Source organism: Hemitrygon akajei, chromosome 13 (assembly GCF_048418815.1).
Source record: "Hemitrygon akajei chromosome 13, sHemAka1.3, whole genome shotgun sequence".
Taxonomy (NCBI): domain Eukaryota; kingdom Metazoa; phylum Chordata; class Chondrichthyes; order Myliobatiformes; family Dasyatidae; genus Hemitrygon; species Hemitrygon akajei.
Window position 1 is genome coordinate 83247744 of NC_133136.1, and position 12580 is coordinate 83260323.

Genomic DNA, 12580 nt, shown 5'->3' on the forward strand with positions numbered 1-12580 from the left:
TCTCGTATTCTAACCATAGAAAATGTAACTGACTATCTTTACACGAAAGGGGGTATAGCCATAATTACTATTCTGCCGCACACTTCCAATCTTCATCCACGTGAGATCCGTGTAATTTCAACCCATAAACGGCTGTGATTCCCATCCCCTCGTTTCAATGGAAATAAACGGAAGATTAACTCGGACGGAAGGTCATCGACCTTCAGCCTATGTTCTCGCCCCACAGGCGCTGGCGGGGCAGCAGCAATTTCGGACATTACCAATGGAAACGACCACATTCCGCTCGCACGTAAGCAGCGCCTGCGTGAACTTTCACCCCTTCATCCCTTAGCGACCAATTGCGTCAGACTGGAAGAGCCCATCCTTCACAGAGGGAAGAGTGTAGTATTGCACATCATTGTAGAGCGAAGGCGCTGAAACAATACATGCGACTATATGGTTACCATAGAACAATTCTGAAATACTTCCAATCACTGTTATGCTAGCTGTATTCCCTCCATCGCGCCCGTGACCGAACGATGTGAATTCGGAGTGAGACTCCCCACGTCTTGAAACGTTTCTGAAAATGGACCCTGGCAACGGCGAGCTCCAGCTGTGAACGCGACGGGATCCGGAGCAGAACCCGGAGCAGCAGACCAACAGGATACGGACCAGGACCCGGAGCAGCCCACCACCAGGATCCGGACCAGGACCCGGAGCAGCCCACCACCAGGATCCGGAGCGGAACCCGGACCAGCAGAGCGCCAGTATCCGGAGCAGAACTCGGAGCAGCAGACCACCAGGATCCGGAGCGGAACCCGGACCAGCAGAGCGCCAGTATCCGGAGCAGAACTCGGAGCAGCAGACCAACAGGATCCGGAGCGGAACCCGGACCAGCACTCCAAAAGCATCCAGATCTGAAGGATCTGAAGCAAAACCGGACCATCACTCCAACGGGATCCGGAGCAGCACACCAATAGGATCTGGAGCAGATTCCGGACCAGCTCACCAGTAGGTTACGGAGCAGAACCTGGACCAGCTCACCAACGGGATCTGGAGTGGAACCCGGACTGGACACCACGTGGCTTGCTGACAGTGGCACACAGGTGCCAACGTCATGTCCGACTCTGAGGACGAAATTCAGGACCGTCAGCTGAAGATAGTCATCCTCGGGGATGGCGCGTCAGGAAAGGTGAATGGTGGTGATTGGCAGCCTGGCAAATATGGGGCCCGTCTCCCGATCTGATCGCCTTCACTCTGCCTGTCTCATTCTTGGTCAGCCGCTGGTCTGTAACTACCTACCCCTTTCAGTCACCATAATTATGCCATTGGGCCCCCAAGCACCTTGACCTCTGCTTCACATCTCTACTTCTCCCTGCCCTCTTGCTTCTGCCCTCCCACCCTCCCTCCCCACCTTATTCGTCCTCCCTAACCTTCTTACTTGCCCCCTCACACCTTATTTTCCCCTCTCCGTTTCCCACTCTTCCACCCTCTATTTCCATCTTTCTCTTTCCACTACCTATTTTCTCACCTTCCCCCTTTCCTCTGACTATAACCCCCTCCCCCTCTATACCATCATTCCTCCTCCCACTTCACATAATCATCACCATTCCCCCCACGCACTCCCCCTCCCACCAATCCTCCCAGACTAACCCCCTCCCACCAATCCCCCCAGACTAACCCCCTCCCACCATTCCCCCCAGACTAACCCCACCCTCCATCCCCCACGCACTCCCCTTCCTACCATTCCCTCCACGCTCTCCCCCTCCCGCTATTCCCCTTGTTCCCCTCCCACATTCCCCCTGTCCTCTTCCCACTAAACCCCCTCCCCCTCATCATTCACCTCACGTTGTCCCCCTCCTACCATTCCCCGTCCCCCTCCCACCATTCCCCGTCCCCCTCCCACCATTCCCCCGTCCCCCTCCCACCACTCCCCCACGCTGTCCCCCTCCCACCATTCCCCCAACTAACCCCACCCACCATTCCCCCCTTGTCCCCTTCCCATAATTCCCCCCATGTTGTCCCCCTCCCATCATTCCCCCTGGACTAACCCCCCCACCATTCCCCGACTAACCCCACCCACCATTCCCCCCTTGTCCCCTTCCCATAATTCCCCCCATGTTGTTCCCCCTCCCACCATTTCCCCCGGACTAACCCCCCCACCATTCCCCGACTAACCCCACCCACCGTTCTCCCCTTGTCCTCCTCCCATAATTCCCCCCACGCTGTCGCCCTCCCACCATTTCCCCCACGCTGTCCCCCCACACCATTCACCCCCAGACTAACCCCACCCATGCTATTCCCCTCCCAGACTATCCCCCTCCTACCAGAATTCCACCCATGCTATCTATCCCTCCACCATCCCACTCACTATCACACTCCACTTTTTCACACTCTTTTTGCACTGTTCCGACATGAAATATTACAGCCCCATTACTTCCCCAAAGTATTGCTGCCTTGCACTATTTCCCAACTCCCAATATTCTCCCCACCCCAGATTTTCCAACCACTTGGTTATGATTACTGCCCCTACAATTTCCACCCTCTTTCAGTATTCTCAACTATTATGTTCTCCCACTGTTTTTCCTCTTTCTCACCCACAGTTCCATCCCACTGTGTTACTCCCCACTCGGCTACTCCCCCCGCTCATCACTGTAATCCCCCTTACGCTATTCCCCATGCATTATTGGTATTAGAATTTGCTTATTATTGTCACGTGGACCAAGCTAGAGTGAAAAGCTTGTCTTGCACACTGTTCATGCAGATCAAACCATACCCAGTGCATTGAGGTAGAATAAGGTAAAAATGTAGGATAAAGTGCAAAGTTACTGGAAAAATGCAGTGCAGGTAAATAATAAAGTGCAAGATCACAATGTGGTCGATTGTCTGGTGGTCCATCTTATACAAGGCGTCCATTCAAAAGTCTGAGAACATTGGAATAGAAGATGTTGAGTCTGATGGTATGTGCTTTCAGGCATTTGTACCTTCTGCCTGATTGGAGAATGGAGAAGAGAGAATGTCCTTGGTGGATGGGGTCTTTGATTCAGCTGGCTGCATTACTGAGACAACCAGCAGTGTAGACAGAGCCCCAGAGAGGGGGCTGGATCCCATGATGTGCTGAGGTGTGTCCATTACTCTGCACTCTCCTGCAGTCAGGTGCAGAACAATTGCCATACCAAGCCGTTATGTATCGGAAAGAATGCTGTCTGTGCTGCATCAACAAAAGTTGATAAGGGTCGATGGGGACATGCCGAATATCTTTAGCATTCGAGGAAGCAGAGGCATTTCTTGGCGATGACAACGGTGTTGTTAGACCAGACAGGTTATTGGTGATGTTCACATCGAGCAACTTGAAACTCTCAACCTCAACACTTGATATTTACAGGAGCATGTGCACCGCCACTTTTCTGAAATCATTGATCAGCTTGTGTCGACATTGATGGCAAGGTAATCATGGTGTCATGTTACGAAGGTCTCTAACTCCGTCCTGTACTCAGACTCATTGCTATTTGAGATGTGGACCATTACAATGGTAATACAACTTGTAGATGGAGTTAGGGCAGAATCTGTCCGCAGTTATGAGTGTACTGGAAGTAGCATCTGAGGGTGTAACCTTGTAGAGAGCTTCAGTGTTTCGAATCATCATGGAGGTGCTGCTGCCTTGCCTTACTGGTTGCAGTCTATTGGACAGGAAGTCAAGGGTTCCCCTCCCCCACAATTCCTTCTGCATTAATACCCCTCTCCACTATTCCCTCAGCACTAATCCACTTTCTCTTACTATTTCCCCATCACTATTCCCTCTACACTAATCTATTTCCTCACTGTTGGCCCCCTCCAACACTTCCGGCTCACAATGATACCCCACTGTTCCCTCTTCCTACTATTTCCTGCACCAGTCTCCCTCTGTTCCCCCATCCCCTCTGCTTCCCATCCCACTCTTCCCTTCATTCTGTCTCATTCTACCCTCTCACACTGTTTTCTCCAGCTCCATATTATTCCCATCCCCCATCACATACTCCTTCCCACTATGTCCCCCACTAATCCACTATTAACCTACTCGCACTATTCCCACTTGCAAATAATACCCCACTGTTTCCCTCACTATTTTTTCATTACTATTCTCACTCTCACTTTCACCCTGCAAATCTCTACCTCTATTCCCAAATTCTCAGTATTCCTCATTTACACTGTTCCCTGCATTTTCTCAACATTCCCCCACGCACTAACCCTCCTACCGCTAACCCTACACCTTCTCATTCCTTCTCCCTTCCCCTCCTCTCATTTCTCTCGCTTCCATCCACCACCTTTCAGTTCCCCACTCCCCCTTTCCGCTTCTCATTACACCTGGTTAGGACCATGTTCTTTGAAGCTCAACTTTCTCCTCTCATTTCTCCTGTTTGCCCTGCCCCTTCACTGACCCCTGTCTTCACCACCTTCTCCCACTTCATTTCCTGTCCTGTCCCACTCCATCCGATTTACCCTCCCCTTAGTCCAACACTCTCCTTCCACTTCCAGTCTCAACTTCTCTTTCCCTCCCATTTGCTTCGGTGCTGCTGCTCCTCCCTGTTCCTTCATATTGCTTTCTTTTTCAACTCTACTTTCAATTTTCTGCTCCTGATATCTTTGCACTGAGATCCCGTCGTCTGCCCTCCTCTCATGTTTTATTACTTTGTAACCGTCCTTGGTAATTTTATTAGGAATGCATTTTAAGATGAATGCTTTACTGTTACAGACCTCTTTGGCAATGCGTTTTGCGCAGGAAGCTTTTGGAAAACAATATAAACAAACAATTGGGCTGGATTTTTTCCTGAAACGAATATCTCTACCAGGTATGAATATTCAAAAATGTTGCCTGTCATTTTCAGTGTAATCAGTATTCAATGGAATGTTATTTAGAAGTTTTGGAGAACAGACTGGTGTCTGGGAGAGATTGGTGAAGAATTTGCCAAGATCTCATGTGACCTAAATTGGCAATGTGGTCAGACAGGCCTCCAGTAAACCTTTGACAGAAGTCAAAACCCACTCTCCCTACTGTTCAGAAACACTGAAAATAAAAATAAAATAATGCCAGTAAATTAAGACAAAGTATTTTTAGAACTTTAACAACTTTGAACAGCCCTTTAACTTCTTTAAAATATTCCTTTAGAACAAAAATAATTAAAAATCAATGTAACATACTACTTACTTTACATTTTTATTTGCAGCCGCACAAATGAGTTTATGGATCCTGGCACAGGATTACAATTTTAAATTCCCATTTTAAGTGTTGGGAATTTCTCAAATATGCGGTCTGCCTCTGAACTCCGTGTAATGTAGTTTCTGATTTCTATTAAGTGCCTCTTTTGTGCATTCTCATTCTATGAAAACCTGATTTTATGTTTACCAATCTGCAATATGTAATAAAAATGTACATGATATTTGTTTATATTCTTGTAAACTACCCTATGACAAATAGAAAATATATTGTTATTTTACCTATGAATGATTTTCCTCCCTTTATTGGGGCTGAGATAAGTTTGCTTTTATTGGGCAGAGTTTGCTCTGTCTGGAAATGAAAAAGGTTACCCTCTTGGTTTTGTACTTTGTAGTCATGCCCAGTGGAAGCATGCATTGAACTTAAGGTACAAATCCATGTAGTTTCCCCATATGAATCAATGAGAATGACCTTCTTCATGTCTAATGCTCAGAAACACATTTGCTCATTAGTTCTCTAACATTTTCTCTGTTAAGTCCATTGGAATATTTCTTCTCAGCTTGGTCTTATTACAATCACTTAGCTTCCAGGACATTAATGACACAGTAAACACTCCATTTGAAGATTGTTCATTCCTGTTAGTTTTAGAGTAGGATATGGATAATGAGGAAAATATTCTCCAGCACATTGTATTTTGAATATTATTTGTGAAATTTAAATATTAAATACAGAAATAAGAAACGTAAAAATAACTGACAAAAAAGAGAAAAATTATGCACTGAATGTACTTGTCATTTCCAATGTTGTTTCATTATCAAAGTATGGTCTCAAAAGTTGTTCTTTAACTCTTTCATTTTTTTGGTGATTATTATGTGAATTTATTTAATTTATACTTGGTTTGTCTCATCATCTATTTCAACAGTGGGAAGGTTTGAGTTAGGAAATTGGAATTTTCAATTTCCTTAGTGAAATTTTCAAATGCTGTTGAAGACAATTGAGGCAGAAGCATAGTGCATTTTACATCATTCTCATGCTTCATTTCTCCGAAAGCAGTATTTATTTGTAATCACTTATTAGTTGCCATGGCATCGCAGGAATCTTGCGAGGATACTTTAACTCTAGTTTTCTGGTTATTAATTGTAAATGGGTAAGAATTTAGCCTTGATCTTACTAGAATTTGGAATTTGGTATACAAATTGACAGGTTTGTTTCAGGCAACTTTAAATACCTAATTTTAGTTATTCATTCCTCAATTAATTTTAACTGAATATTCTGTTTGAATAAAAAAAGAGATTAGCAAACTTTCATGTATTTCCATTTTGGCTTAATTAGTTTGTTTATCTCCAATATGGAAGACACTGTTTCCAAAATAATTATTAAGAAAATTAATGGCACAGAGTAGAGAGGTTATTAAGACCAGTTTCTATGGAGTTCAGGTTCCTGTTTGTGCCATGCAGCTAATAGTGGAGATATTAAACATAACTTGCTAAAACAAAAGTATGTTTTCCTAATAATGGGTTTGACAAATATTTTGCATTTATTCAACAGTTTGGTGGGAGGACAGCTACTGGATGAAAATATATGGTGCATTGTAGCTAACTGCCAGAGGTTTTAGAAGCCTAGTGATTTCAAAGGTTTATTAAATGTTTCTTTTCTTTTTCCTTTGATTTTGCTCACTTCTGCTAGCTAAAAAAATCATTGTCAATAGAGTCTTTATGGCCCTATGTTATGTCTTTTTCTCATGGGATATGGTATCCAAGATGGCACTGGCGATATATGGTGATGTCTTGCAGTCGGCTCACAAAGCTACTAGTTGTACATCTTTTTGTTTGTAATTTATTTTTTTATTGAAGTTCATCATCAAACAAACATTTCCATGAGATGTATTTCAGACATTGTACCTATATATTATATAATCATATATATCACAAATCTCCACAAAGTATTTATCTGAGGTACACACTTATAGAAAAGAGTGGAAAGAAAAAAACAAGCAAGAGGAAAGAACTATGTACAAGTAGGGAGTGATTTTTTTTTACAACAGGTTCATTGAATTGTGAGAATAAAATCAGGCCTATGAGGCATTATGTAGTTAAACCATTTTTCCCAGTATAAATCTAATTGTTCCAAATTGGATAAAATTCTCTTACGTTTGATTGGATTTAATAGCCCATTGACATTAAAAGAAATGAATTTTACCTTGTCCTTAGCCATCTGTATTTATCTGTCAATGTATCATTGAAATTAGAATAAAACTTAATCGGTCTACTCCCTGAACAAATAAGAACCAAGAAATGCAAATAATAACAAAAATGGCAACGAACGTGTGATTCCAAGCCTGAGGTCTGTAGTAGATGACCCTGCGTTGAGCTAGAGGAAATGTCTAGCTGTGGGGGATTACCCCTCCTACTTGTGAGTTGAGGGCCCCCATTGCAGTATTCATAAAAGCCAGTGAACAAATCCATTACACAGAAAAGATTTCCCTGTGTACTCCTATATATACATGCACACACACAAATATATATATATATATATAGACACACACACACACACATCACATTTTGGTGGGGAAAAAGGAGTAAGTGAGTGAATAAAGAATAATAACTAAGTAATATAAAATCCACATTATAATAAGTATTTCTCGAGTTAGTTATATCACCATGTACTTTTGCTTCCGTTTAGCTTCTCAACATTTTTAAAGTTCCAAACCTTATGGCTCTTCTGAAGGGGATGAGGACTGTCTTTAGGAAACTCCCGATCTCTTACTGATATATTTCTCTCAGCCTCCTCCCATCTCCTGCTTTCTCGATTCTCGCACTATTTCCCAAGCGGAGCGGGATAACTCCTCAGTCAGGATTTCCTTCGTTTTGGTCACGCTGACGGGCAGCCCTCTGGCCTTCATGTCTGTAGTCGCCTCTTCCACTGTCTGATACAACCGTGTCCTGTTGTCATAAAACACTTGAAGTTTAGCAGGGTACGGAGTTTGAAATTTAATCTTTTTTTGTTTTAGTACTCGCTTTACTTCAGAGTATTCTTTGTGTTTCTGCAGGACCGCGGGCGGGGGGGGGGTAATCTTGGTCGAAATATATTAATTTATCGTCGAAAAACACTCTCTTCTTACCCCAAGCCCTTCGTAGAATCTCCGCCTTGGTGCTGTACCGAAGGAATTTAATTATTATTGAGCGTGGCTTTCTATCCTAGGTAGGTTTTGGGACTAACACGCGGTGGGCTCTATCGACTTCCAGCTCCATAGCCGAGGGAATATCCAGCGCATCCCGCAGTAACTTTCCGACAAACTCCGTCATAGACGAGCCCTCCGCTCCTTCGGGAACGTTGTAGATTCTGATATTTTTCCGCCGTGATCTTCCCTCCAGGTCAAGCAGTTTACCTTCTTGGTGATGTAATATTTTTATTGTCTTACTCAGTATCTGTTCCACGTTTTGAACGCGATCTTCCACCTTCTCAATTTGAGTCTCTGCCACTGCTATTTTTTGATTGACGCTGGCGAGCTCTGACTTAATATCACGGAGCTGCTGCTTTATTTCTTTCTGGACCTCCATTATTTCTTTCAGGATTTCAAAGATATTCGCCCTTCGCCTGAGCGAGGCCCAGCAGCTGCCTCGCTAGCTCACGGTCGGGTAGGAGAGCCGCTTGCTGCACTCCTCTCGGACGCAGGCTCCGCAGTGTTGCTTTTTTTATTTCCATTCCTTTTCCCCATTCTTGCCCCTCTTTTCAGTTCAAATATTTTTGGAAAGATATTATATTTGATGGGATAACGGGGCTTAATATGCTTTTTTCCAGAGGAGCTAGTGACTTAAGCTGCCATTCTCGACGATGATGTCATCGGAACTCCAGTTGTACATCTTTTGAACTGTTATCACTGGTAGCTGCAGTCTGTAATTTTCCTTTAAGAAATACACTTTTGAAACATCTAAATGCAATTGCGATCTTATGATCTGCTGAGGAACCTGAAGAATTTGGGAAACTTGGCTCTCAGGAATGCAGGTATGACACCTAAAGTTGACTGGTTATCCACCGTAGACTGTGAGGGTGGATTTCAGACCAGGCTGAAGTAACGAGGAACAGGTCTACCTCTCCCTAGCATATACAGTCACTGGAGAACACGACAGAGGACCTAAGGGAAAGACTGTTGTATAGGAGGGAAATGAAGCTGTTTCACTGAGACATATCCCCTGCTGCTCCCCCCCCCCACCCCCCGGCACTGTGCTTCGATCTGATGGTTTCCCAGTTCACTGGATAACCAGTCAGCAGCATCAGGGAAGGGCAGAGGATCTGCTTCATGATAAACTTATTGTGGTGTTGGGACGTAGTGGTCTAGTCTCACCCCTCTTCTTCGGACCTGAAACATTTAATGATTAACTGACAACCATTCTACTTACCGAGAGAGCTCTCTGTTGTGATTCTGTGTGCAGTTTACATATCACCAAAGGCAGATGTCAAGTTACTGTGTGATATGTTGAGTGTCATGTTTAACAAACAAGAAATGGCCTACCCTGACGCCTTTCACTTCCTTCCTGGGAACTTCAATCAGGCTGGCTTGAAGAAATCTCTGCCCAGCTACCATAAGCATATCAGACGCAGCACCAGAGGGCCCAACACTCTCGATCACTGCTGTACTACCATGAAACTCCCTCGACTGCATTTTGGCAAATCTGATGAATGCTGTTCCCCTTCTATCTGCATATAGTTGGAGATTAAAGAGCAAGACACCAAAAGCAAGGATAACAAAGAGGTGGCCATCAGAGGTCAAGGAGCAGCTAGGGGACAGCTTTCAGTCAGTGGACTGGCTGTGTTCAAGGACTCATCAGAGGACCTGAGTGAATGGTTGTCATGGACTTTATAAAGACACTTGTGGAGATATGTATCCCTCTGAAATTATTCAGCTTCTTCTCCAACCCGAAATCCTGGATGAACCAAAAGATGAGGGTCAGGTTGGTGGCATTCAGGACTGGTAACCTGGAAAGTACAAGAGGGCCAGTTCTGACCTCCAGAAAGTCATCTTGTATGCAAAGTGTCAATTCTAGACCAAACTTGAATCACAAAAGGATGTGCAACAGCTGTGGCAGGGTTTTAATTTCATTACCTTCTACAAAATAAAACCAAGGAACATAAAAAAATAACAAGGTTTCACTCCCAGATGAGATCAGTGCCTTTTATGCTCACTTTGAACAACTGAACATGGAGGCACCTTCATGACCCCCACAGCCCTTGACCGCTACATGATTTCACTCTCTGAGGCTGATATGAAAGCGTCCTTCAGGAGGGTGAATTCACAGAAAGCATCTGGCCTAGATGGCATACTGAAGTCCTGGGCTAATTAACTGGCAGGTATGTTTATGGACATCTTCAACCTCTCGCTTCACAGTCCAAGTTACCCAACCGTTTCAAACAGGCTTCAGTCATACTGGTGCTCAAGAAGAATGTGGTAACCTGCCTCAGTGACTCTTGTCCAGTAGCATTTACATCCACCGTGATGAAGTGCTTGGTCACCAAGAACAGCAACTTATGCCCGAGGAGTAACTTGGGTCCACTCCAATTTGCCTACTGTCACGAGAAGTCAATAGCATATGCTATTTCATTGGCCCTTCACTCAGCTCTGGAACACCCTGAACACATACATCCGGGTGCTCCCCATTGACATCTGCTCAGCTTTCAACACTATCATGCCCTCGAAACTAATCAATAAGCTCCAAGATCTTGGCCGTGATACCTCCCTATGTAATTGGATCTTCAATCTTATCACTTGGTCTGTACAGACAGGCACAACATTTTCTCCACAATCACCATCAGTACAGGTACACCACAAGGCTGCGTGGTTAGCATCCTGCTCTACTTACTTTGTATCTATGATTGTGTGGCTAAGTACAGCTCCATTACCATATTTAAGTTTGATACCACCGTTGTTATTGGCCAAATCAAAAGTGGTGACGAATAGGTGTATGGGGGTTGATTGAAAATCTGGTTGAATCGTGCCATAACAGCAACCTCTCACTCAATGTCACCCAAACTAAAAAATTGATTATTGAAGCGGAAGGTCCATGAGCCAGTCCTCATTAGGCGATCGGAGGTGGAGAGGGTCAGCAACTGGAAACTCTTTGGTGTTATCCAGGAACAGCACATAAGAGCCATCATAATGAAGGCATGACAGTAACTCTACTTTCTTAGGTTTGACGAACTTTGCTTAGACTTGCATAGATTTGACGAACTTCTATAGATGCACAGTGCAGAGAATCCTGACTGGTTGCATTATGATCTGGTGTGGAAACACCAATGCCCAGGAACTGAAAAGCCTACAGAAATTGGTGGATACAGCCAGTCCATCACAGGCAAAACCAGCCCCACTGTTGAGCACATTGACAAAGAGTGCTAACAAAATCCATCATCAAGGATCCCCACCATCTACGCCGTGCTCTCTTCTTACTATTACCACTGAGCAGGAGGTACAGGAGCGTTAGGTCCTACACCACCAGATTCGGAAAAGCTTATTACCCTGAACTGGTGTGGATAACTTCACTCACCTTAACTCTCAACTGATTCCACAACCTGCAGACTCACTTTCAAGGATGCTGTAACTCATGCTCTCAGTATTAGAGTTAGTTAGTTTATTTATTTATTTTTCATAACTTGTCTTTTGCACATTGGTTCTTTGTCAGTCTTTACTCATGTATAGTTTTTCATAAATTTTATTGTTTCTTTGTTTTCCCATAAATGCCTGTAAGAAAATGAATCTCAATGTAGTATATGGTAACATGTATGTACTTTGAGAAAACAATTGCTTTGACTTTGAATGTTCTTTTCTGCTCAGATCTCTCTCACCTCCTTGTTGGCATATTGATGTTTTATTGATGTCTCATTGTGCACTGGGGAAAAATCATAATTTTTTATTGTTAATGCTGTTCTTCATTATCACTATTTTTGTCTCCAACTTTTCACTTCTCCATACCTCTATATATGTTTTTGAATATTTACTAATATACAGCATATATCCTTAGACACTAACTGACATCCAGTTTAAGTCTCTCCTTTCTTGGTTATTTGGTGCCTTCTGGTATCAATTTTGAACCCTTTAACATTAGACAACTTGCTTTCTCTGTCTGTAGCAGAATGGGCCAGGTCATCTTAACTTTTCTCTCTCCATGAACATAGCCTGATCTGCCAGGTTACAAAAGTTACATGCTTGTGTTCTCACTTTCCAACTACTCTCTTCTCATAGCTGTTGTGAATAAAAGAACATGTTCTGTCTCCTTAAGCCATCAACCCGATTATCTCACTTAACGTTGGCCTGAAGGTAAACTTATCAGAGATAGTCCCATTATTTTAAACATTCCATTCCCACCCTCCTGTGGTTTGATATTAACTGACTTGTTTTCTTCCCAGTTCTGACCA

The 12580-nt window shown here is 43.8% G+C and overlaps 1 protein-coding gene across 2 annotated transcripts in view; it reads left to right on the forward strand.

The window, feature by feature from the left end:
- Window positions 1–355: 355 nt before the first annotated feature.
- rab28 (RAB28, member RAS oncogene family) overlaps window positions 356–12580 on the forward strand; it is a 122909-nt gene continuing 110684 nt past the window's right edge. Inside the window, exons 1-2 of one of the 2 annotated variants that reach the window (XM_073064996.1) lie at window positions 356–1171; window positions 4712–4808. In XM_073064996.1, coding sequence (XP_072921097.1) covers window positions 1097–1171; window positions 4712–4808 — 172 coding nt within the window. In that variant the 5' untranslated portion in view covers window positions 356–1096. The remainder of the gene's footprint in view (window positions 1172–4711; window positions 4809–12580) is intronic. The other variant, XM_073064997.1, reaches the window with a different exon arrangement.